At 53.9% G+C, this 20,619-nt stretch overlaps 1 protein-coding gene, 2 long non-coding RNA genes and 1 other non-coding gene across 4 annotated transcripts; 3 read left to right on the top strand and 1 right to left on the bottom strand.

Annotated features, from left to right (window-relative positions):
• The first annotated feature begins 5,660 nt into the window (after positions 1-5,660).
• Positions 5,661-8,592, top strand: LOC122905946. Its single transcript, XR_006384497.1, has 3 exons — positions 5,661-6,202; positions 6,477-6,569; positions 8,390-8,592. It is a non-coding gene; the product is annotated as an uncharacterized LOC122905946 (long non-coding RNA).
• On the top strand, positions 6,610-6,796 carry LOC122908134. The gene has a single exon (XR_006384913.1).
• A 1,915-nt stretch (positions 8,593-10,507) lies between the features above and the next one.
• Positions 10,508-12,728, top strand: LOC122905947. The gene is made up of 2 exons (XR_006384498.1): positions 10,508-11,307; positions 12,011-12,728. It is a non-coding gene; the product is annotated as an uncharacterized LOC122905947 (long non-coding RNA).
• A 2,919-nt stretch (positions 12,729-15,647) lies between these two features.
• On the bottom strand, positions 15,648-18,280 carry LOC122907523 (transforming acidic coiled-coil-containing protein 3-like). Its single transcript, XM_044250332.1, is given in 4 exon segments — positions 15,648-16,784; positions 16,787-16,924; positions 16,927-17,538; positions 17,541-18,280. Coding segments are annotated over 4 exon segments (2,349 nt in total). The 5' UTR covers positions 18,199-18,280; the 3' UTR covers positions 15,648-15,843.
• Between the last annotated feature and the right edge of the window lie 2,339 nt (positions 18,281-20,619).

Below are 20,619 nucleotides of genomic sequence, written 5' to 3'. Positions count from 1 at the left end.
AAAATGGTGGCTTATTAAAGCACGGGGACAGGACTCGTGGGCAGGCAGAGCTGCCGCCCCGGGTTGTGAGGGATGGCAGGTTATATACCTTGCCGTTGTGGGGTTGTGAAGGGAAGGGAGATTCTTGGTGGGGTGTTATGATCCTGCTATCATTTACATTCCCTTCTACCTCAGCCTCCTCCAGTTTATGGTGGGGAGGGAGACATTAGGGCTTCAGGAACTGAGAGTTATTTACCTCTGGAAATTTGTGCTATTGATAAGGTAACCTCCCTGTTTAGATCTCTAGGACATCTGTAGAGCAAGGGAGATTCCTGTTCTGCAGGATTGTGATCTCTGCAAGTTAACTATTTATCGTTTTATGGCAGTCAGGGGTGGCTGAGGAATGCTACATATATTACGGAGGGGAGCAGGTGGAGAGGGGGGTGCAAGGTGCCAGCTTTTGCCCTGTCCTCAGCCAGCCTTCTGCTCCCTCATCACCATGTGCATGCCTGAGCACACGCTCTCAGATAAATAAATAAAATCTTAAAAGAAAAAAAAAACTGTAGCCAACTGAAGCAAGAAAAAAGACAAACAGTATCAAGAATAGAAAGGAGGACCTAACTCCAGACTTCGTAGATTTTTAAAATTATATATGAACGCTGTGAGCAACTCTATGTCAACACGTTTGAAAATGTAGATGAAATGGAGAATCCTCTGAGGAAATGTAAATTACCAAAACTGACTTAAGGAAGGAAAACTTGAATAAAACAATGAACATTAAAGAAATTGAATCAGTATTCATGTTTCTCTGCTTCCCACTCCTCAAAGACCGGGAAGAAAACACTTGTTTCAGGGGCATCCGGCTGGCTCCGTTTGTGGGTTTGGGGTTCAAGATCCACGTTGGGCATGGAGCTTACTTTTAAAATAAAATGAGCAAATACTATACTTGTTTCAGAAGAAAAAGGAGGAGGGAATGGGAGCCACACCACCCACTCTTATCTAAAGCCAAAACCAGACAAAGGCCATCAGGAGAAGGAAAAGTAAAGACCTCTTCCTCCTTCTGAAGATACATGTAAGATACGGGAATTAAATAACAGCAAATTTAACTTGGCCGACCTCAAACAAAATTGGTTGTTTTATTTCAGGTATATAAAAATAGTAAGATCGCAAACTCTCTTAGTGTCCTTCAGGTTACAAGAAAGCAACTCTGTGACCATCTTAATGGACCCAGAAAAAAACACCCAATACAAATCATAGTCACTCTTTTTTTTTTTTTTTTTAAGATTTTCTTTACTTGACAGAGAGACACAGCGAGACAGAGAGGGAACACAAGCAGGGGGACTGGGAGAGGGAGAGGCAGGTTTCCCACGGAGCAGGGAGCCCGATGTAGGACTTGATCCCAGGACCCGGGGATCATGACCTCAGCAGAAGGCAGACGCTTAACTGACTGAGCCACCCAGGTGCCCCCATGGTCACTCTTGACTTTAAAACACTCTAACAAACTAGAATTAAAAAGTAACTTTCCAAGGCACTTGGGTGGTTCCGACAGGTAGAGCATCTGACTTGGGACAAAAGACTGCGGTGGAAGTGGGCTTCCCGCTCTTCGGGGGTGGGGCATGGGGTGGTCCCGCCTCTTCCTCTCCCTCCGTCCCTCCCCCCTTATGCACGCTTTCTCTCTCAAATAAATAAATAAAATCTTTAAAAAAAAAGGAACCTTCCTACCTGATTAACAGGATTCATCAAAAGCCTACCATTAATATGTATATAATGGTGACATTTTAGGAAGAGTTTCAGTAAAGCCCTAGGGAAGGAGTACCTGGCTCTATGGTAGGGCACACTCTGTTCATCTTGGGGTTGTGAGTTGGAGCCCCACGTTGGGTGTAGAGATTACTCTTACAAAAATCTTAAAAAAAAAAAAAAAGCCCTTGGGAAGACGACGGTCCCACTTCTGTTCAACCTTGTACTGAACATCCTGAGTGCACTTGACCCGTGCCAGGGGCAGAGCACACAAATATCATAGGATCTAACCAGCAGGGCAAAATGCAGGCCCTTGTGGGCCTGATGCATTCGGGGAAACAAGCACGTGGAGACAGATCATGTAACAGGCTGGAGCCATAGTGGGGTGGCGGGTAAGGTGCCCGAGAGGAAGGGGGCACCCCATAATCTCTGAGGAGGGCTAAATGATAATTTCCCAAACAAGTTAAAAACAGGAGTATCCCATCTAAAATGAGTGCAGAAGTAATTTTTCCAACGTGTTAATTAATGAAGAAACCACTAAGATGTTAAGACCAGTTGAAAAGAGACTGTGAAAGTCGACCACGCGTGCAGGCAATCAGGAATGCCGGGACGGCTTCTTCGCTGGCTGGAGCCACAACGCTCAGTGCTCTACAGGGCGCTAACACAGAAGGTTTGATGGCATCTTCTCCCGAGGACAGACACCGCTTGTAACTCTGTGGGACAAAATGCATTTGCATTGTTATGGACAAAAATTATCTCCATTTCCCACGACTTAACTTCGCTCCTATTTCGAGGTGTAAACTAGCCTCCCGTACATACTCCTCCAGAGCCAGGTGGGCCCTGGGGAGGGGGCTGCGCCCACACCCCACGGAAAGCGTACTCGCGTCCCTCTGCCCATTTCCAAGCGGACAATGCCTCTTGGCAGGGGACTTGGGTCTGTTCACACCTGCGAGACTATCTTAGTGATGAGGGAGCAGGAGGCTGGCTGAGGACAAAGCAAAAGCTGGCACCTTGCACCCCCTCCCCACCCGCTCCCCTCGGTAATGTGTGTGACGTTCCTCAGGCACCCGACTGCCAGAAGTGAGAAACAAAGAGTTAACTTGCAGAGATCACAATCCTACAGGCCAGGAGTCTCCCTTGGTTTACAAATGCCCTAGAGATCTACAAACAAAGAAGTTACCTTATCAATAGCACAATTTCCAGAGGCAAATAACTCAATTCCTCAAGCTCTAAGGTCACCCTTCCTCCATAAACAAAACTGAATGAGACTGAGACCGAAGGAAATGTAAATATAGTTAAATCTCTTCTAAACCTAAATCTCACTAACAAAGACGCTTGATAGCAGGATTGTGACATCCCACCAGGAATCTCCCAACTATCAGGATGTTAATGTCCGGCCAAAAGACAACGTGGATCAAGCCTCCGGTATCACCACACCCTGTAGACCCTCTTTAGCACATGAAAGCTCCGTTGAAACCTCCCTTCCCCTCACCTTCCCCCAACCGCCAGGTACAGAACCTGCCATCTCTCACAACCAGAGGCAGCCGCTCTTCCTGCCCATGGGTCCTGTCCCTGTGCTTTAATAAACCACTATTTTGCACCAGAGATGTCTCAAGAATTCTTTCTTGGTCATCGGCTCTGGACCTCAGCCCACCGAACCTCACCTAGGTTCTAGAACTTCATCATTAGAGGATCTCAATCTAGCAAACGACGACCCGGGAGCTTTCACTTTTTATGTTTTTAAGATTGTATGTATTTGACAGAGAGAGCAACAGTGGCAGGCAGAGGGAGAGGGAGGAGCATACTCCCCGCAGAGCAGGGAGCCAGACCTGGCTCGATCCGAGGACCCCTGGTCATGACCTGAGCCCAAGGCAGACGCTTAACAACGGAGCCACCCAGGCTGCCCCGTCAACGGGGAGCTTTTAAACATTCTGATTCCCAGGCCACACCCCAGACCCACAAAATCAGTATTTGTGGGGGGCGGGAGCGGTCCCTGGTGTCAGGCTCCTTAAAGCTCTTAGGTGATTCTGCTGTACTTTCAAAGAACCCCCCTGTCTGGAAGACAAACAAGCAGGAGCGGAAGGCCGGCTCCCCTCCCCTCCCCCCCCTCTCCCCCCTCCACTTACCCCTGGGCCCCACCCCTTCCCTCCCCAGTGCTGCCCGACCCCTCCTCTCCGCTCCTCATCCAGGCCCAGCCTGGCTTCCACAGTGCTTCTGGGAGGTGGGGGATTGGGGGGGTTGAGGGGTCCTGAAACTTGCCTACTTTTGTGCAGAAAGCACCAGGTGGTGGCAGCCCAGGACAACCCCTTGCAACCCCACCCTGGGGGATGGTCCGGGAAGATGGCATCTTTTGAAAATGTTTTCCTCCAACACCCAGAAGGAATCCCCAGCTTGAGAGCAGCAAATGAGAAGAAATCCATCACCCTCAGGAAATTGGTTCTGGCAGCCCCGCAGAGCAGCAGTAATCAGAAGCCCTTTGAGTGCCCGGCTAAATAAATAGGTTTAAAACTAATGCGCCAGCTGCTGCAGGAAAGCATGCACCCCAAGATGGGTGGGCTGTGGGGCTGCCCATATCTGCTTGGCAAGGGCATAAATCTGGGCACATGTGGGGGCCCAGCTCCCACTGGCTGCTTTCACAGAAGGCAGAATGAGCAAATAAATCTAGTCTCAGCTTCCAGAACATGTTTTCAGCCCTGGGAGAGCTGCAAATCCGGGGCAGGGTGCTCACTCCTCAGAAAGGGGGTGTGCTGGGGGGCATCAGGTTCAAAAGCGAACAGTACCCAGGACTCCCTGGGCCCCAAAGGGAAGTCTCCTAAGGTGGGTACAGAAGGCAGCCCTTGTCTGCTGAACCCCGGGCTTGCTGCCATCCCTTGGCCTCTGAGCAAGGACACTGAGAGCCATTGAGTGGTGACAGGGCTTAGCCAGGTCCTCCTGGGCCTCTCTGAGCCACCAGACTGAAGAGTGAAGAGTCCTCATTAAGATGAGCTGTGGGAGTCACTCTGAACTACTAGGCAGCACTCCAAGCCTGGGCACTGCTCCTGTCCCACCATCGCGACTCTTGTAAGACAAGTCACTACTCTAAGAGCTCGTTTGCTACATCAAAGTGACAGGGGGTCTTGCAAATCAGTGAATCACAGCCAATTTGCAGAGTTCCTGTTACAGGTACAAATGTGCCCAGTGTTCGAAGGGGACATTTTGAAAAGAAGGACACAGAGAAGCACATCTGTGATTTCCAAAAGCAAGGCTTCCTGGGCACCAGCTGTCACCTGGCCCTTTCCTCCTCCAGCCTCCAAACCCCCTGCACAGCACCAGGGGGCAGAGACCAGAGTCACCTCCCCCTTCCCTCGGGCAACAGGAGCACACACTTAAAAGACCGTACATTTTGCAAACTCCCTTGTAGCCAAATGTGACAAATCACGGTGCCTGCAAGACTGATTCTTGCCGGAGGCCGGAGGAGACTTTCCTGGCTCTTTCCAGCTTCTAGAGGCTACTGCGTTCCTTGGCTCGTGGCCCCCTTTCCCCACCTTCAAGACCAGTAGCTTCCAGGGTCACGTCTCCTGTCTTACTCTCCTGCTTCCGTTTTACAAGGACCCTTGTGATGACGTCGGGCCCACCTGGACAGTCCAGGACCATATCCCCATCCCGGGGTTCCTAGCTTCATCTCATCTGCAGGGGCCCTTCTGCACTGTGAGGTGACACATCCAGGGTCCGGGGACTAGGGCATGCACAGCCACGGGAGCAATTGTGCTTTTCATCCCAGCCCTACTACACCCCGTCCCTCTGACCTCACACACGCAGACGACTTCCTGTGGGAGCTGTCCCCTCTGTGCCCCTCCTCACCCCCACCCCCTGCACCAGAGAGGAGGGGGGGGCGGGGCGGGGGGTGGAGCCAGAGTTCCAGAGGCTCGACCCCGTCCCTCGATGGGGTTCTTGAGCCCCCGGGGGACACCGGGCACAGGAAGGAATAAGTGCACTTTCTAATGCGACTCGGCCTGGGTTTCTGTCCCCTGTACCCGCGAGACCACACACTCTGTCAGGAGACTCAGGACACATGCGATCCCTGTCCGGGCTGCTCCGGCCATCCCAGCTGGAGAGGCCAGGAGGAAAGCAGAAGGCGGGCGGCTTTTGCCTTTTGGAGCAAGTGACTGGAGCAAGTCACCATTTGCCCCAAGTGGGGCCTTTGGCACCTCCACAGTCCTCTTGACTGGAACACAAAACCCCGGTCTTTTAGCCCTAACCAGAAGCGAAGCACCGATACGTGTCACAACTTGGATGAGCTCGAAAGCAGGGGCCCCATCGCGGCTGGCTAGGACCCGCCGGCTTCAGCCCCTTTAAGACGACCTTGGAGGACCCTTTTTTTCAAAGCCCGGGCGACTCTCTGGCCCCCGCCTCTATGGTGCGTCGGCACTTCCGGCCGGAAGTGCGTGTGGCGCGCGGCTTCGGCGCAGGGGGCGTGGAGTGAGCGGAGGCGCGCGCTTCCTCGTGGGTAAGGAAGGGGAGTCCGGGCGCGGGGCTGGCGGTCGGCCCCGGCCCGCGGGGTGACGCGGGGGTCTCCGCCGCCACCGGCCCCAGCCTGGGTCGCAGGGCCCTGGACGGGGGAGACGGAGGGGGCTTGGGCCGAACTCAGGCTCCGACCCCGGGGCGGGGCTGCGGCCGGGGACGGCCGGGCCGGGCCGGGCCCGAGCGGGGGTCTGCGGAGCGCGTGGGCCGCGGGTGAGCCCCCGGTTCGTGGAACCCGCCGTGCGACTCTCTCTCCCCAGGGTTCGTCAGAAAACGAGAACTTCCAGCCCCCGGCGGTGAGACGCAGGCAGGTCGGGCGGGGCGAGCCCTCCGCGCTCGGGGCGGGAGTCCAGGTGCGTGGGTCACGCGCCGGGACGGAGAGTCTCGAGGCCGATGGTCTGGGGAAAGGCTCCTGCGTTGCTGAACCCGCGCGGCTGTGGGTGCAGCCTTGTACCAGGCAGCCCGAGCCTGACCTAGAGAAAACTCCCGGAGGCGGTGCCCCCCGGGGTGTGGATTTGCAGTAACAGGTGTGAGCATTCTAGCAGCAGTTTGGTGGTCATGTATGATACTGCAAACAGACGCACGCCGGGAGCCTGAGCGCTGGTGCATACCGACGGATACCCCGGCCATGCGCCATTCCCAGTGTTCGTGCGCGCAGAGACGGACGGGACTGCCCAGGCCCTTGTGCTCGGGGAGCTTCGGCCCCGCTGGGGAGATGGGATCAAACGATGGCCCTGCAGAGGGTGTAATTCAGGCTGAGGCCAAAACCCCGAAGGAAAGGGCGCCCGCGTTAGCAGCTACATCACGAGGAGCAGATGGCGGCCTTCCCGAGCTGGACTCCGAAGGACGAGCCGGAGTTCTCTGGAAGGCCGGGGTGCCGCACGCAGCGAGCTAGCAAACGTGGCCAGTGTTGGAACCGGAGGAAGGCCATTGTAACCCCAACAGCAAGGGGGATAGTGTGGGGTGAAGCTGAAAATTGGGGAGGGGCCAGACCACGCAGGGCCTGTGGCTCACAGGAGCATTTCAATCTTTCCTAATTACATGGGGGCCATTCTGGGTCGTAAAGGTCTCTGATTTTAAAGAGGATGAGATGCGAACGTCTGTAATCTCACAAGAACGCTAGGTATAAAACAGTGCCGTTCAGTGGAGCTTCTGCAGTGTTGGAAATGGTCGAGGTCTGCCATGTCCTGTAGAGCAGCCACAAGCCACACGTGGCTGTCGGACACTTGGCAGTGTGGCGGGTGCTGCCGAGGGACTAGGGTTTTCATTTTAGTTTAAATGTATGTATCCCCGTGTGGCCAGTGGCCATGGTGTTGGAGAACACAGGTCTAGCGGGTATCGGAGTCGCAGGCGCCCCTTTATTGGAATCCAGACGCACAGAGACTCACGTCTCCTGCACCTCATCCCCTCCCGGGTAAAGGCGGAGGGCTTCTACCTTTCAGAGAGCCCTCCCGTCTTCTGGCGAGCTCACACCTACCAGTGCCTTTGTGCTCTTGGCTGGAAGGCGGTGTGCTCCGCGCGAAGTGACTCCGTCCCTTGGCCTCCTGGGTGGTCGTGAGCACACGGATGGAGGAGTGCCTGCAGTGGCCCGGGCATGTTGTCTGTGACCAGGGGGCAGGGTGGCGCTTAGAATCTAGAGAGGTGGGCATGGTAAGTGCTGTGGAGCCAAGGAAGGGACATAGCCAATAGGACATAATGGCATGTCACCCCGTGGGGACATAAAGGCTGTTACCTGCTGATGACATGTGGCAAAGGGCAGGAGGGGTGGACGTGCCTGAGGATGTGGGCAGCTCGTGAATCGGGGCCAATCTGGGGAAGCATGTGGCGGTGGGCAGGGAAGAGAATGTAGGAACGCAGAGGCTGGGGTGGGGTTTCGGGGTGTTGTCAGAGCCCAGCTTCATTGCGGCTTCCATGCAGGCAGGTGTCTGAGTCAGGATGATAGCAGGAGAGGGAGGGGGTGGGTAGGAAATCCTGTGGTTGCCTCCACTGACCTACTGAGGAGGTGGCCAGCCCCACATGGAGCCTGCAGACCTGGAAGGCCAGTAGAGGCGGGGTCACTGCAGGGCATCTTACGCTGTGTATTCTGGGTGGTAAGATGGGGGGTGGGTGTTCTATGGTGCTAACAGACTTACGAAGGTAGAATGAAACCTGACGGAGTGTACTTTCTTTGCAGGTGAGCTCGCGGGAAGATCTGTGTGCGGGGTGAATGGTTTCTTTCCTGCCTGCTTCCGTGTACCTGAAGTGTAATTGTTGGGGGCTTGGAACTTTCCAGCTTCCTTGGGTTTCATTTACTCAACCATGTAGCTTCTGAATGCCAACCTGCTGAAGACCCTGTTTTGTATGGATACAAATAAAAGGGGTCAGTCCCCAAGGAGACTTTCTCATGCACTTTATGGTCTTGGTCCCCACCGACCTTGCACGCAGTGTGTCACCTTTGCTGCTGAGATGCTCAGTTGGCAGCCCTGTTCCCAGCTGAGGAGACAGCTGTTCGCACTTCTCTATAGGAAGTGTGGGCGCTGGGGGCACTGCTCATCCTGGAGGAGCTTGGGCTGTGTAGAAGCAGGGGGCACATGGAGGGAGGTGACCTCTGTCTCCGTGGTTTAGGAGGAAGGGGTGGCGAGTGTAGTTTAGGGTCGTGTTCACCTTGTGCAGACTTCACTTTGGATAGAGGTTTCCAGAAAGTGGCTGCTGCCTCAGAACTGGTCGCCAGTAGCTGCTGGGCGCTGCCCACCTCTGCTTCCTCACCTGGGTCTCGAGCCCCGTGCAGGCGCCGTCTTCCACGGAAAATTCTCCCGGCCTTCCTGTCTGAATGCTCACCACGTATTGATATGAAGAAAGGAAAAGCTTTTCCTCTATTTCCTGCTGTCTTTACGTGACAGGGTACGACCTGCACAGGTTTCATGTAGGCTGGGAAGGTTATCCTGACCTTCAGACCTAGTGCCACACCCAGAGTTCCTGCCTGTCGTCCTCGCTTGTGTCTGTTCTTGCCGCACTTAGTGAATCTCTTGCCTCAGCATCCTCTGGTCCAGCTCAACTCCGGGAGGGGCTGCCCCAGGAGTGCCTGCAGAGCCAAGAATGTAACATCAGACCTTGCCAGGGAAGCTGTTGGTGGGCCTTGTCACAGACCCCTAGTCTGAGCCCATCACTGGAGAGGAGGCATGGCCCCCGGGGGACGGCAGCCGGCCTGTCAGCCCTGAGGGGCAGAAGTACCCGCTCGGGTGTTAGCAGGCCTTTCCCATCCTGGCTCTGCCCCGGCCCACTGTGTCACCTTAGGCTGGTCGCTTCCCTGTTTCTTAGTAAAATGGGGACCACGGGGGCGGTGACTCCCAAAGGTGGGCACCTGTGAGGAATCAGCAAGTCGTGTGACGTGCTCAGGAGCACGGCAGACCCACGGACTGGCTGTTGCCCACTCGGATTTTCAGGGCATTTCATGGTGTTTCCGGCCGCGAGCTTCCAGAGCGCTGGCGTGCAGCGGGTCCCGGCAGACAAGGTGCTGTCTGTTGCAGGAGGATCCCTGGGAGCTCAGGCCAGTTTGCTACAGCCTCTTGGCTTTTTCACCCAGTCCATGTTCACGACTGGGCCACTCACGAGAGCACATAACTCCAGGGCGGGCCCTGCCCTCCTCTGCATGGGGGACCTTAGAGGAAGCGCGATAATAGCCTAAATTAACATTGTGTTTGGAAACGTGAACTGGGGGAAATCATATGTATTGGTATTTCTGGAAAAAACAGGTTGGATCCGGGTCACTGTCTTGTTCCTGGGTGTCTCTGGAATGTGAACGTCCACTCGGGCACAGCGGCCGTGGACGGGGCCTCGTGGCCTCGGTGTGTCGTGGAGCAGCGGTGGGGCTCTGTCTAGACTGTCTCGGTGAGGTTCTTCAACCTTTGGTTCGATAGATGAATCAGAAGCTTTAGCTCCCCGCCCCTCACACCCCCCGCAGGAACATCGTGTTTCTAGCACGGAAGATGATGGCACGGGAGTGCTTCATGTCGGTGGGGTCAGCTGTGGTGTACAGGGGCCTCTCGTTCTCGTTTGGTGTTGGCGACAACAGAGGAGGGTGCCCGCATGTCCCCGGTGCGACCATGTGGCTCGGTCTGCGACCTCTAGGGCAGGAGAGCCTGGGGAGAACAGGAGGACGGACGAAGAGAGCCGCTCTGATTCCGAGGGGTATGGGCTGAGATCCTGCAGTCTTCCCTGGCAGCCCCTCCCCTCCTCACCTCTCCAGATGCTTCCCCAGTGTGGATGCTTCACACTGAACCTCTGCCCCTTTCCTGTGGGGCCGCACCCCAAGACGACAGCCTCCATCCATCCTGCACCTTCGTGCGGTGTGCGCGGCTCTGTCGGTGATGGGAGGGAAGCCCGGAATCCACCGGAGGGGCTCGGGATTGCATTTGGCTGAGGCCCTACCTGAGAATATTCCCCAGCTGTCTCCTGCTCGGTCACTCGGTTCCAGCTGGCCTGGGCGCGGCGATGGTGTACTTGCTTCCCCCAAAGTACATGTAGCTAAAAGTACACATGACGCGGACAGGCTTCAGCATTTCTGGGTTTTGTTCCTCTGGTTTACGTAAGAGGGTTGAGGCCGGCAGGAGTCCATTCTTTTCAAAGAGCTGGGCCTTTTAATAATAGCAGTGGGTAATGAAATGCACAGTCCCTAAGAAGCAATGTTTTTTGATGTTAAAACATGGAACACAAAAGGCCTGTCGCAGAAAAGGGACTAAGAAACAGTTACCCCGCTGCACGGTTTTGAACTTCTCTCTTTGTCCACTAGAGGACGCAGTTCTGATGCGCCACCGTGTTCGCTTTTGTAACTTGGTCCACTTCTAGTTTTTTAATTTCGCCAAGCCCTTATTTCACCAGAAAGTTCTGCAGAAGTTTAATCTGCAGGGTTGGGCTCCTTGTTAGGACTCTGCCAAGAGGTCCCCACTGCACACAGCTCCTGGGAAGCATTCGTCTTGTCGTGGACGAGCCAAGCCCCCGCCCAGGCACGGGACATGCCCTTGGGGAGAAGAGCACGAGAGCATGTCCTAACGCAGCCTCCGTCCACACTCACTCCGGGGGACCAGCTCTGGTCGGCGTGAGAGATCTTTCTTGGTAAGGACTTGGATGCAATGTATACCAGTCCTCGAGGCCTCGGACAGTATGGTAAGGGTTTAGAAGCGCCTCTTGGGAGGACGTCGCTTGTACTTTCCCTTGAAAGGGACACGGCAACACGGAACCAGATCTGTGCAGAGCCCCTGTGGTTCAGGCTGCCGATCCTCGTCTGCTCAAAAGGTGCTGTTGGATTGGAAAAAGAGTTACGATCTCAAAGTGTTGTTTTAGGTGGAGTACTAAATGTCCCCGGGTTTGGGAACCTCGTTGACCGCTCTCTGATGCATTCAACATGCTTAACTGAGCACCGACCCCTGGCGAGTTAGGCTGGGCTGGGGAGCCAGGCACGGGCAACTCCCCCCCCCCCCTCTCCGAGAGGTCACCCTCCGAGAGGTCACGAGGGAAGGGGAGAAGCATGGGATGTGCTCTGGAGGAAAGGAAAACGGGGCCAGGATGGGGCTGGGTGTGGAGTTGCCGCTTCAGATCAGGTTGGTCGGCAAAGGGTCCGCATCCTAAGGGAAGAGAGGAAGTCACGCCAAGTCTGGCAGCGCATCCCGGCAGGGGGAGCGGGGAAGGCGGGTGACCAAGGGCGGCTTTCTAGGGACGGTTGGAGGCGGCTGGGTGTCTGGTCTTGCAGGGCCTCGTAGGAAAGTCTCAGTTTTACTCCCAGATAGGAGTCAGTAGCTCACAGTTTTCTCTCTTTTAGGGACCATTTTCCGCTGCTGTCACAGTATTGGCCTTAGAAGTCTTTCCTGTTCTTGGGCTAACAGACTGGCCCAGTGCGGGGACCCGTGATCTGTGCAGAGGGAGTGTGCAGCTGTGGGAGGCGCCCTCTCACCTCTGTTGAACCGTAACCATGTTGTTCCTCAGGGAACTAACCTGGACTTGGGAAGAGACATTTGGATAGAAGTTCCTGGGACAGCCTGTTGCCTTTCATCTTGTAGATGAAGCCAGAGACCGCCCGGACGTCCTGTCTCACCCACTGTCTGTTCTCTAGCCTCTGCCACTTCTAGAAACCATGTACTTCTTGTTTTTTGTATTTTTTTTTTCCAACAAAGAGTAGATCTGTGTCATTTAAATTACTACCAAGAAGACAACAAAGTATACTCTCCTCTAACCTTCACAGGGCAGGGGTCTGTTTTGGTTTTCCGTGGTTACACATAATGACTGTGTTTAAAAGTGATTCAAAAGCGATTCTTCGTTCCAATATTTTTTTTAGATCAATTATGCAACTGCAGCAGAAAACCAGTTCTTTTCTTGCAAGTGTAATTAAAAATGGAGCCAAGTGAGTCGGGGGAAGGTCACGTGTCTCAGGCTTGGCAGCTGTGCGTCGTGTCCCGGTTACGCAACACTGTTTTCGACCTGCGGCCCGTCAGCAAAACCTTCAGATGATCGTATGGAATTAAAATAAGACTTTAACTTTCCTTGAACAACATGTTCTTTGTTAAAACCAGACTTGGGCCTTTAATGCTGACTTCCACTAGAGGCGCCGTATTCCATGCCCTCGGCTGTCCCCGCGGAACGCGTTTCTCAAAGTCAAACTCCCCACTTTCGTGCCCCTTTGAAACCTTGACTCGGTTGTCATCCATCACGAAGACTTACGGGCAAAGCGTCCCCAAACCCCCTTCACTCCTGTGCCGTCTCTGTTCCAAATTGCCACACCCCTTTGAAAGTTAATGGAGGAGATAAAAAATAGTAAGAAGTCTAAATGAGGGGCGTCTGGCTGGCTCAGCGGGTTAAGCCTCTGCCTTTGGCTCAGGTCATGATCTCAGGGTCCTGGAATCGAGTCCTGCATCGGGCTCTCTGCTCCGTGGAGAGCCTGGTTCTCCCTCTCTGCCTGCCTGCCTCTCTGCCTACTTGTGGTCTCTGTCAAATAAATAAATAAAATCTCTAAAAAAAAAGAAGTCTAAATGAAATAGAGGGGTTCCTTCCTCTGGTTGCTTTAACATACACGTAAGCACTGCTTGGTGGGTTTTTTTTCATTTTTAATTTTTTTCCTAAAGTAACTACACAAGTTTTTTTGTTTTTAGAGAGGTGGGGAAAGGGCAGTAAGAAGCTCTGCGGCTCCACGACCAGCCTGGAGCCTGACGCCGGGCTTGATCTCCCAACCCCGAGGTCATGACGAACCAAAATCAAGAGTCGGTTGCTTAGCCGACTGCACCACCCAGGTGCCCCCACAGTGCACGAGTTTTAAAGCTCAGGGTTAAGCCGCTGGCCCCAACAGCTGCTCCCTGCACCTGCGTGCCGGGCCTGCCCTCCACAGCGTTGTTCCTCGCTCGGTCTCCCAGGCGCGCTGGTCTCCCCACTCGACCATCGTGTGTGCTGCTGCTTTTGGCTCCAACCTCACCTGTCGACTCCATTCTGGGGGACTCAGGCCACGTGCTCACAGACCTCCTTTGTTTCCCTTCCCCTTCCTCCAGTACAATCATCCTGTGTGAATTCCGTTCGGCTCAGCATTGTGTTGTCTTGCAGGAAACGATGCTTCCGCCCTCCCGGCTTCGCCCTGCGGGACCCTCTTCGTTTCCTTGCTCTCCCCTCGTTTCTGCTGCTTCTCTGGCTGAGCATTCTTTTTTTTTTTTTTTTTTTAGTATATGTGCTGCCGAAGCGAGCACATCTGGCTGAGCATTCTTTAGTCACTAGCTCTTGTTCCCACGGGCCGTGCCCCGGAGCTTCTCGGCCTAACTTTATGTTACACGAGGGCAACCACATGACGTCACGTGTCCATTCTGCTTGTTCTTAGATGTGTGAAAGAAAACTCAATCACTGTCATTAGGAGAATGTTGTTAGGTTTTGTTATAATCACCTGCGTGAGGGGAGAAGCCAATTCAGAAGTTCAGTTTTAGTTAGGAGTTTTATATTTTACAGGAAAATAGGAAGGTTGGATTATTGTCAGGGCAAATAGAAAAAGAATCCTGGCTGAAGGTCTGACAGTGAGCTGGGTGGGTAACTAACTGGTTTCCGAGGAAATTCCTTAAAAATTATGTCAAAGGATGCCAATTTCCCCAGAATTTTAATCAGGCAGAAAAAGGCTCTGTCCCAAGACAGGTTTAGGCCAACTTTTTTTTTTTTTTTAAGATTTGATTTATTTGACAGAGAGAGAAATCACAAGTATGCAGAGAGGTAGGCAGAGAGAGTGAGGGGAGAAAGCAGGCTCACTGTGGAGCAGAGAGCCTGACTCTGGGCAGGGCTCGATCCCGGGACCCTGGGATCATGACCTGAGCTGAAGGCAGAGGCTTTAACTCACTGAGCCACCCAGGCACCCCCAATTTTTTTTTAAGAGTTTATTCTTTAGGGTGCCTGGGTGGCTCAGTGGGTTAAAGCTTCTGCCTGCGGCTCGAGCTGTGATCCCAGGGTCCTGGGATCGAGCCCCGTGTAGGACTCTGCTCAGTGGGGAGCCTGCTGCCCCCCCCCCCCGCCTGCCTCTCTGCCTTCTTGTGATCTCTGTCAAATAAATAAATAAATCTTTAAGAAAATATTTTATCCATTTATTTGACAGAGAGACAGCAAGAGCCGGAACACAAATGGAGTGGGAGAGGGAGAGGGAGAAGCAGACTTCTTGCTGAGCAGGAGCCCGATGTGGGGCTTGATCCCAGGACCCCATGATTATGACCTGAGCCAAAGGCAGACATTTAACAACACCACCAGGTGCCCACCAAAAAAAATTTTTTTTTTAAGATTTTATTTATTTATCTGACAGAGCACAAGTAGGCAGAGCAGCAGACAGAGTTCGGAGAAGCAGGCTCTACACTGAGCAGGGAGCCCTGCGGGGCTTGATCTCAGGACCCTGGATCATGACCTGAGCTGAAGGCAGAGGCTTAACCCAGTGAGCCACCCAGGCATCCCTGGAGATTGGATTTTTAAGTAATCTCTACACCCAACATAGGGCTCAAACTCAGAAGCCCAAAGTCCAGAGTCGCACCCTGCACCAACTGAGCCAGCCAGGTGCCCCTAGATCAGTTTTTTATACCCTCTCTTTGACCTCGACATCCTATCTGAGTTGCTTAAGAATGCGTCTTGTTGCATTTTGGTTTTAAGAACATAAACAAGAAGCTCCTGGATGGCTCAGTTGGTTGAGGGACTGCCTTTAGCTCAGGTCATGATCCTGGAGTCCCGGGATGGAGCCCCATGTCAGGCTCCCTGCTCAGACCTTCCCCCTCATGCTCGCTCGCTCTCATTCTGTCTCTCTCAAATAAATAAATAAAATCTTTAAAAAAAAAAAACAAACTATAAAGCAAAGCGTTGCCTAGTTCAGCACTTCCCAAACAATGCGCACGCGCAGATCCCTGGCAGATTTGTTTAAAATGCAGATCCTGGTGCAGTGGGGCTGAGGTGGGGCCTGGGATTCTGCATTTCTTTTTATTTTTTTTCTTTTTTTGAACCAAAGGCAATCTTTATTTACTCTTCTTTTTAAAGCAGTCTAGTTTAAAAACGAGAGATCAAGAGAGAAGAACAGGAAAACTTCCATAGACAGGCAGGCATGCGTGCGCACGCACACACACATACACACACACACACACACAAAGATGGGGCCGGGGTGTGTCAGGTCTTCTCCATCTTGGAGATGAGGTCATCACAGATCCGGGTCAGTTCCTCATTTTCCTTAGTCTTTTGCTCCACTGTCTTCTCCAGCGAGTGGATGCGCATCTGCTCCTTCCTCAGGCTGGCCTGGAAGGCCAAGGACTCTGCTTGGGCCTTGCTGCGCACCTGGGCAGTCTCCTCGCTAGCCAGTTGGAGCTTCTCCTCCGCATGGGCCTCCAGGGCCTGGGACCGCTGGCCCTCCTTCTCTATCCTTGCAATGTAACCCTCCGCACACTTCTTCAGCGACTCTTCGTTCTTGCGGTAACCCTCGATCACCTCCTTCTGTTTCTCAAACCGTTTGAAGAGGTCAGAGAAAGACTTTTCCATGGAGCTCAGGTCTGCAGTCAGCTGCTCTTTTTCCTTTAGGATCTTCTGGATCTCTGCTTTTGCAAGTTCCTTCTGCTTCTGAGCCTCCTCCCTCGCCTGGTACACGATTCCCTCAAAGCCATCCATGATCTTCCCCATCTCCAGGTTCCTGGCGCGCAGCGTCTCACACTGGCTCCTCAGCAGCACATTCTCCTCTCGTGTGGTCTCCACCGCTGCGTCCAGGTCCTGCTGGCTGTACTGCAACACGTCCACGATGGAGCCCATGGACAGCGGTGGCCCCCCAGGCCCAAAGACACAGGGAGGGGGATCCAGCATGGGAGCATCTGGGGGTCCCAGGAAGTCAAGTTCCACGAGCTTCGCCTCTGGCAAGTTTCCTGAGGAAGGCACGGCCACATCCTGTGCACTGCTGGTCTCTGGGGCCTGTCTCTGAGGGCTGTCCTTTAGGAGCGGGTCAAACTTGAGGTACAAAGACTGTTTTCTCAGGGCTGACTCCTTAAACGAGGAACCCCCAAACTGCTCCAGATAACCCACCTCAGCTCCCGAGCCTAGAACCTCAGTGGGGTCTTGGAACTGTCCTCAGCCAGCTCTGCGGTGGGCTCCAGGCCCCGTGGAGTTGGGGGTGCCGGCTCACCGCCCAGGCCACCCCTGGAGGTTGGTGCACCTGCAGGGTCTGCAGCTCCCTCCTTGCCTGCTGCACCTGGGGTCCTGGCTGCATCTGCACCCCAGGCGTGTCATCCGAGGAGAATGAAGGCACCTGCAGGCTCGGAGAGGAGGGCCCCGTGGCCTTGGGACCAGCAGACACCTCCTTGGCCACAGGCCCAGCTGGCCTGCTCTGTGGGCATTCTGAGGGCTGGGCCTCTCCTCCTTCAAATGGGTTAAAGTTTGGGTCATCCAGCTTGTTCCAGTCCAGGCTGTAAGACCTCTGGGGCAGGGGAAGGGGCCCCTCACTGGCCTCCTCAGGGGCCTTTTCTTGCCGTGGCTCTGACATCCTAGGGGAAGGTTTAGGGCTCGGTCTCGTCCCCAGTTCCCTCAGTGCAGGCAGTGCTTTGCTGGTAGCATTGTCAGATAAAGCAAATCCTAGCTGTATGGGCCTGCCATTCCACGTGGTGGCTCTCTGGCCGTCAGCTTCCTTCTTCTGAGGACTTGGGGCTGTGGCCCCTCCAGCCTTCAGATGGCTGGCCAGCGTGGCATCCCCAGGACCAGAGGGCTCTTCAGGGCCGGCCGGGGCCTCACCAGGCAGGTCTGCAGGGGACCGTTCTCCATCTGCTCCTGCAGGGTGAGTCATAGGGGGCAAAGCAGCCACCCAGTTTGGGCTTTCTCTGGTGGCTTCGGAGGGTCTTCTGTTTGGTCTGGGGTAGCCATCTGGGAAGGGTCTTATGTGATTTCCAAGGTGGAGGGAATACTCTTTTCTGAGAAATAAGAAGGAACACTTTCCTCCAAGGCTTGCTCGGGGCTCACAGTCATTTGCCCTAGAGAAGCCACTTGATCTTCAAGACGTTTTGGCATCTGGGGAGAGCTTGAGGGATCCAGACTGGCCAGGTGAGCTGAGGTGGGCCCACTGGAATGCTGCCAATCTTCAAGGGTTGCTCTCACATCTGCTGGAGCGGGGATGGCATTGGCCATCATTGGTTTGTGGAGAATTCCATTGGTCGTTTTGGTGTCCACTTCCTTGGCGAACTGTTGGTTCTCTTTCTGGGTCTGGTTTTGAGGAGAATTTTCTAAGCCAACAGTATCCTCCAGAGCAAAAGGAGCCTCGAGCTTGCTGCTCATGCTAGGACTCAATATCCGGTGTGTCTGTGGGTCCCGCAGAGGAGTCTGGAAAGTCACTTTCATAGCTTTGAGTACGCTCTTGGGTGGCACATTTTCTTTCTGTGACAGACGAAGAACAGATAGTCTTCCAGTAAGTTCCGGCGGTGAAAACAGGAACTCACAGTTCTCTGCACTTTTGTCACCAGTGACGTTTTCATCATTGTAGATCTGCAGACTCATTCTGCTGGCGGCCACACGAAACCGAGGGAGCGGGAGGCGCGGAATCCGGGAGCCCGTTCGCCCGCCGCGGATTCAAATACCGACGGTTGGCCGGATTCTGCATTTCTCACCAGTTCCCTGGTGCTGCTGGTCTGGGGACCACACTTTAAGGAGTAAGGGAGGGCATTTTGGGTGGCCTGGTGCACCTCCCATTGGCGGTAGACTTGGGTGTAGGTTTAATTTGTCTGACACATCCCAAATTGTGGTTGTTAGCGGAAGCTACACGTATTCATGAGCCGGCTTCCTATATTAGGGAAGAATTTCCCGACACGGCATGCAGTGGTAATGATTTCTTACCTTCTGTGCACCGAGGCCTCTCTAGTATCTAAGCTGCATTCAGTGAGGCCGTTCCATACATCGGTACGGCGGGGGGGTCTGAGACGGTAAGCATCTCCTTACTGTTTGTCTAATAAAACTAAAGTCACATGAAAGATCATTTAAAAACCTCCCAGCTGTCAAAAACCAGAGCTGGATTAAAAACAGATTTTTATTCAGAATAGTGCAGTAAAGGAAAAGAGAGCTCAGGATAGAATGGGGTTCAGTTCCAAATGTGGCAGGGACAGGGAGCAGGAGTGGGACAGCAGACGGAAAATCACTAGGAGGAAATGTCACGGTTGAGGGGGTTTCTGGCTAAACCGACCCAGCAGGATTCTGGCTGAAGGCAGACCAGGGCGTCAGGCATCACCCCGGGGCCGGTGGAGGATGAGGAACCTGGTCAGACATCCGGGAAGCTCAAGGGGGTGGGGCGGGGGGGGGTGGTTCTGATGAAATTGACTTATTAGCACGGTTCTTGCTAAAACTGGATTTTATAAGGAAGTGCACAGACAGGCCTAGGAGACGGTCCAGGAGTCTGACAAAGAATCTTTGTCCTAACCTGACCTTCATTAGTCCTTTTGAGGTTAATTTGAACGTTCTCTAAAATTTGAGAGAAAAGGAAATATTGTATAACCGAAAGAGAATAGTAAGCAAAATTTATGACAGGTCGAGGATGTGCCAAGTAATTTGCAAATGTTACCTCTTTGAACCTCTCACTTTTCATGGGGGCGTGGGCTCCTTGAGGACGGCCTGGGGTCACAGGCTAGTATCTACTTTCTCAGTCACAGATGTGGGTCACACACTTGGATACCATGCTAAGCCCTGGGGATAGGGGGGAAACGAGACCGTCACCACAGCCCTGGAGCGGGCTTTCTAGTTGAGGGAAGGCCCCTTCCCCCCGAAAAACAAAATCTCACATAGAACACTCAAAGAGCCTTCAGGGACGGTCCCTGCTCTGAGGGCTGCTGGGGCTCCTGCTTTGGCTTGGCAGAGGGGGCAGGCCTCATGGGTGGCATCTGCACTGAAAGCTGAATCACGGGAGGCAGTGGGCCAGGAGGGAAGAGGGCAGGGCATTCCAGGTGGCAGGAAAAGCAAGTGCAAAGGCCGTGTGGCAGGACGCAACTAAAGGTGGGCCAGGGACCTGAACCTGGTGCTGCCTGACTCCGACGTCCATGGTCTCCCCACTGAGGCCTCTGCCATGTTGTCGCCCAGTGTCAAATAAAAAACAAATCCAGACTTAGGGAACAGACCATCTTACTAAGGATGATTGTTGGGGTGGGGGGGCCACCCCAGCAGGTGGGATACGGTGACCAGGGTCCTGTCCCGAAGAGTTCGGCACAAAGGAAACTTCCTTCATGGGAGGAGTGTGTGTGTTGGGGGTGGGGGGGGGCGGAAGGGTGGCTGCAGGAGGGAGTTGGCCGGAGAAGGTGTCAGCTGAGGTCACCCTGTGAGGCTGTGGGGGCAGAAGAGGTTTCCTTCTGCCCCTTGTGGTTCTTCGGCAGGGCTGATAATTAAACTGACATGAGACAGATTAGTGGGAGAAAAACAGTTGTTTAATAACAGGCACACCTCCTATATACATGACAGGAAATACAGAGTTACTCCCCAAAATGGCCACAGCCATCCCCTTAAATACCGCCTCCCACTAAAGGCATAGGGAATGTTGGGGTGGGGGTGGGGGTCTGTGGTGGGAAGCGATCGGCAAAAGCACTGAGAACAGGGTGAGGGTCTTGTGAGGGTTTAGGCCCACGCCTTTCCCACTGATGAGTTTCCGGAGACCTCAGGAGACGCCCGCACACATGGAGCTTTCCGTCAGAATGAAATGTCTCTTTCGAAAGGGTAAGAACTTCTCCTGTGACGCAGTTTCTTAAAAAGAGCCGGTTTAAAGTAATATGCCAAAGAGGTGTATTTGGGGTGTCTGTTCTCCTCCGTAGCTGTTTTGACTCGTGTCAACACACATTCTCTGAGCAGAGGCTGGGCCCGCAGGCCACGGGAGGCAGACGCGTGCCTGTGGACTGGTGCTTCCTTCCCGTGGAAACACTTCCAGGTGCTGCTCAGGGAGCGAAC

The sequence above is a fragment of the Neovison vison genome, chromosome 5, assembly GCF_020171115.1.
Source record: "Neovison vison isolate M4711 chromosome 5, ASM_NN_V1, whole genome shotgun sequence".
Taxonomy (NCBI): Eukaryota; Metazoa; Chordata; class Mammalia; order Carnivora; family Mustelidae; genus Neogale; species Neogale vison.
This window is presented reverse-complemented; position numbering and strand designations above follow the sequence as displayed.